We start from the raw sequence: 4,563 nt of genomic DNA, 5'->3' as shown, positions 1-4,563 counted from the left end.
TATATATATATATATATACACACATATATGTATGCAATCAATATGCTATACATAATTTTATACGAATTCGAAAGAAAGAACAGTCAGTTTGAAGTTATAGTTTCAACAGGCGAAGAGACCAATTTCCAAGTTATAGAATGAAAGTCAGTGTACGTTATGTATCATGAAAATAATTCTAAAATGATTCCTAAAAGTCACTTTTCCATCAATAACGATTTGATTCGATTTTGCCGTTATCGTGACTCATTTCGCACGAGGGAAGATTTTGTACGTTGGAGGAAGGTTGAATGAACATAACAATTACCAGATAGAACGGACTGCCGAGGACGGCGCCGACGCAGCCGGCCGTGCCGGACACCAGGGTGGTCCGTAGAACATCGGTATTGCCTTGTTTGTCAGTGATCAGTTCGTATCTCTGGGCAGACTTGTATGCGCCCAAACGAATACCGTTGAGTACCACCTGGAAGGCGAGCGCGGGTACAATTCCCGCTTGTAGAGCCAATACACCTTCGTGCTTAGCTATCAGATACGCGGCGTGCACGGTGTTTTTGTATATCTTCTGATACGAGCCTCGCGCCTCCAGCTCACCCTGCAGTTGCAGCCGCACCTTCACCACGTCCACGGGATTCGTGAAGAAGCCGGCTCCCACCGCCGCCAAGGCACCAATTCCGAACTCCACGCCCAGCCTGAAAGGCAGTGAAAGAGCATGGAACAGATGAAACAGATGTCGAGGAGTTGGAGATAACCGAAAATCAAACACGAGACAGTGATCGATTTTTCCAACACGTTAAAAATCAATTTTCTTTTATTTCTTCTCCTCATCTTAATTTACGAATATTAGATAGCTTATTCGTTTCTCTAGCTGTTTGTTTATAATATGTAAGAGTTAAGTAAAGGAATACATCTCTTATGAGTGTGCGATCGGTATATTGTTAATTGTAATTTTATTTTACTATTTCGCAAATAGTACGTTAATTATTTTCATTTCTGTATTTGTAGATAAATGGTCGTATCACGTGCGATATAGTGAAATAAAATTTATATCAAAAGTATTAAAAACTATTGAAAAATCTGTTTTCCATATAATTACAAATTATACGAAATGATTTATTAATTTAATCTTGACGGACAAATATTTTTAAAATACGCAATCTTACAAAAAAAGAAGTATTATAAATAAAAGTTATATACGTATATAAACGATATCATAATTGTACATCTTCCTCTATACTTGTATTTACAATGTTTTTGATAAAATTGCATATTTCCGAAATATTTGCCTGTTAAGAATAAAATGAATCACTTAATTTATACATACGATACTTGAAGAAAATATTATTTAATTTGGATGAATTAAAAAAATTATATTAAAAAATAATATGTGTATATATTAAATATAAAATCTTTAAATTGGAAAAAATGCTTAATATCTGTAACAAAAAAATATTAATTCGTGACGAGAATATCTTCACGCAAAACAAGTTAATTGCTATTGATTAGGTACTCTTAATTCATTTATTTACTTAATTCATTTATTGAAAGCTGGTTGATTTCGATTATCAATTTTACGAACTGCACTACTATATACAAATTCCTTTCGTATTCACTGTATCATTCGTGTTTCTGAAAGTTATTGAGCATAAACACGATTATATACATAAAATGATCCTAACTTATATATTATTTACATCACTTTTCATTTAATTATTAACTCGATCGTCTTTTGAAATGATATTTTATTGATGAAGAAAAGAAAATCATTGCACTCGTCGGTTTTTAAACTGCGAATCTATCAAAAATTAAGTTTGAAAGATTTAAAGAATTGATTTAATCATTCAACAGTATTTTATCGAATCAGAATTCGAAATCGAACCATCAACGTTTCTTGACTTTTTTTTTTAAGGACCGTACCTACGCCGGCAGCTCTAATTGTAACATATCAGGAAAGAAAAGTGACTTTTAATTATTAGTAACATCTCGCACTTTACGTATCCATGTCGGAGTGACTGGCCGGTTGATTATTACGTAACACTCGTGAATCACCGATGGTACGCCGACGCGGCCGCCAGTTAGGCGGCACACAAGGTAAAATTCGGTCAAGAATAGTCGATGATCGAGGATCACGAACAGGGGACTATGAAACGGAAGTGCGCACCAGCGTGCCATCTGATGCACCAGCACGAATCGACAGCTATGAATCGACGTACGCGACCGCACAAACGATATAATGAATGAAAATGATCGCGCACAATGCTTACGTTTTCTCGGTGACCGTGCTCATCTTTTCGTCTCTCGGTTCTCGGTAGGAAAGCGAGAAACAGCCGATTTTTTTTTTAGTTACTCTCACCCGGGGAGCAACAGTAGTTTATGTCGGATGCAGCGCCGAACGTAAACTCCAAGTCGCGCGCGCCTTGCGTTCGTACACGATACACATACAAGCAATCCTGACGTAGGTTTACATCATATCCCCTGTACCCTCTTCATTGTCAAACACGCTCGATAACTGTTATTTATTCAGAGTCATATTAACGTATTATCGGACCACGTCACGTGTGTCGCAACTCGTGACAGAAATATGGTATTTTTCGTATTTCGAAATACTTTAAAAAGCCGCGTTTATTCGAATAATTTCTCTTTAACTGACTGCTTAATATAATAACATCCCGATAAATCTCAATCTGTGTTACAACCAGTTCGTTGTCCATCCAAGAAAAAAAGTTTTCGAATCTTTATCTGAAACATTTCCCAATTCTCATTCTTATCTATATGGATCCTATTCTTTCCATGCGCTAGACCTTTCCTCCGTTTTTATCTTTTCCATTGGAATCTCAGTTTACAATCCAAAAAAATTCATTTCCATTTAAATGGATCTTTTCATATACTCACCCTTACTCCGTTTCATCTTTTTTAGTATTGTAATTCTAAATTTCATCAAGAATTCTTGATGTTTGAAAAACATCCGTTCACTTTTCATTATTATCTCAATGTTATGTCTTCATGAGTTGACAATTTACGCGCGCGTTGTATACACTATACATCGACATATTAAATGAAATTACAAACGTAGGAATGGACTGTTGATCTATTAAAATCAGTGCTGTTAAATATAATGAAAAATCTTGACATTGTTTCACTTCCAAATTTTTCAGATAGTTTTCTTTTGCATATACAGGTATCTCACATAAGTAACCTCCTTGACTAGACGAGCTAGATCATAAAGAAAAAACATTACATTAGAAATAAGTAAGTGTTCATTGCGACTAATGAAAACTGTCCATGTTGAAAAGCAGAAGAAATTTTATTATCTTATCAGTAATGTTGAATAAAAAAATACAATGAAATGAAATTTTTTATTACTTGCAAATTAATTAAAATAAAATTTATAAAGTCACAATTACGAAATTATGTACACTTTATACATGGAAAAAGATCTTATATTTGTTGGAGCAAGTCAACAAATATCATCTACTTGTTCAATATATCAATATTATATTATTTCAATTTTAAAATAATATCATTACGCGACAGATAAACTTCCGCCAGCTTTAGAAATCTTTGCAATCTCCTCCTTGAATTTTGCAATAGTTTCTTTTGCCAGAGTCAATTTCTCTTTCAAATCTATCACTTCGAGTCTAATCTTGTTGCGTGCCTCCATAATATCTTTCATCGTAGATTCCTTCAATGCTTCAACTGCAATAATTATAAATTTATTAAATTATCATTAAATTAATGAAAAAAGATGAAATATACATCCGTGATTTGAATACAAACAGTCTGTATTATGTCGCCAAGCTCCAAGCGTCATTGGCCTACTAGAACTCAGTAGATGTTGCATCAAGGCTGTTGGATCCTGAAAAACTATCTCCTCATAAAACTCGGATACTAGACTCTTCTTTCCCAATTGTATCTCGGGTGTTGATTGAAACAATTTCAGTATATGATATACTGTTACCTGAAATTGATTCATACATTTTTTACAGCTAATGAAAGAACAATTAGATTCGGAAATTTTTAATCTCACAGCAAGCTTTTTCACTTACGGGACGTTCGTTCGGATCATGAAAATAAATCTTAATGACTATCTCAAATTCTCCCCAGCCAGTTTCCGTCAATTCATATGGTGGCTTTGTCACAATACGATTAGGATTGTTATAACTCTCATGCAGCTTGAAATGCACCTTCTTCACATAGGTAGACATGTCCTCGTTATTATACGGCTTAACGTACACAGTCCACTGATGCGTGTGTCCATCTTCCTCTCTCTTTTTGCCAAAATACCGTGCCACATTTCCGTAAACTATAGGCTTGATTATTGTAACTCCCTGATAGGAGTAAATCATTTAATAAAATAATATGTCAATTTTTATTAAACAAATCATGTAGCGGCAAACTTATTATAAGTAGTTTGTGGTACTGACAGTTTGTTAATTTTTTAGGTTACCTTTATTCTACCACCAGAATCTGGACCGAACTCGTTTGTGGATGCCATTCACGATAAGCTTGATATCACAATCTCGCAAGTTATCGGTTTAACAAAGTCGCAACTTCAAAGAATTATTTCAA

The 4,563-nt window shown here is 34.5% G+C and overlaps 3 protein-coding genes across 3 annotated transcripts in view; all 3 read right to left on the bottom strand.

Moving 5' to 3' along the window:
• LOC108755842 (solute carrier family 25 member 35-like) overlaps nt 1–2,402 on the bottom strand; it is a 4,582-nt gene extending 2,180 nt beyond the window's left edge. The window contains exons 1-2 of the mRNA XM_018499155.1: nt 2,259–2,402; nt 305–686 (exon numbers count right to left, since the gene is read on the bottom strand). Of these exons, the coding sequence (XP_018354657.1) occupies nt 305–686; nt 2,259–2,281 (405 nt within the window). The 5' untranslated portion in view covers nt 2,282–2,402. The remainder of the gene's footprint in view (nt 1–304; nt 687–2,258) is intronic.
• Nucleotides 1,218–4,563, bottom strand: part of LOC108755841 (6-phosphofructo-2-kinase/fructose-2,6-bisphosphatase 1) — a 12,416-nt gene continuing 9,070 nt past the window's right edge. The window contains exon 8 of the transcript XR_001939790.1: nt 1,218–1,230. The gene's annotated coding sequence lies outside the window, so the exon portion shown is untranslated. The remainder of the gene's footprint in view (nt 1,231–4,563) is intronic.
• Nucleotides 3,518–4,557, bottom strand: LOC108755844 (YEATS domain-containing protein 4). The gene is made up of 4 exons (XM_018499156.1): nt 4,442–4,557; nt 4,041–4,322; nt 3,772–3,952; nt 3,518–3,690 (listed from the first exon to the last, which is right to left on the bottom strand). The coding sequence occupies exons 1-4, from the start codon at nt 4,487–4,489 to the stop codon at nt 3,518–3,520; spliced, it is 684 nt and encodes a 227-aa protein (XP_018354658.1). The 5' UTR covers nt 4,490–4,557.

The sequence above is a fragment of the Trachymyrmex septentrionalis genome, unplaced genomic scaffold (genome assembly GCF_001594115.1).
Source record: "Trachymyrmex septentrionalis isolate Tsep2-gDNA-1 unplaced genomic scaffold, Tsep1.0 scaffold9, whole genome shotgun sequence".
Taxonomy (NCBI): domain Eukaryota; kingdom Metazoa; phylum Arthropoda; class Insecta; order Hymenoptera; family Formicidae; genus Trachymyrmex; species Trachymyrmex septentrionalis.
This window is presented reverse-complemented; position numbering and strand designations above follow the sequence as displayed.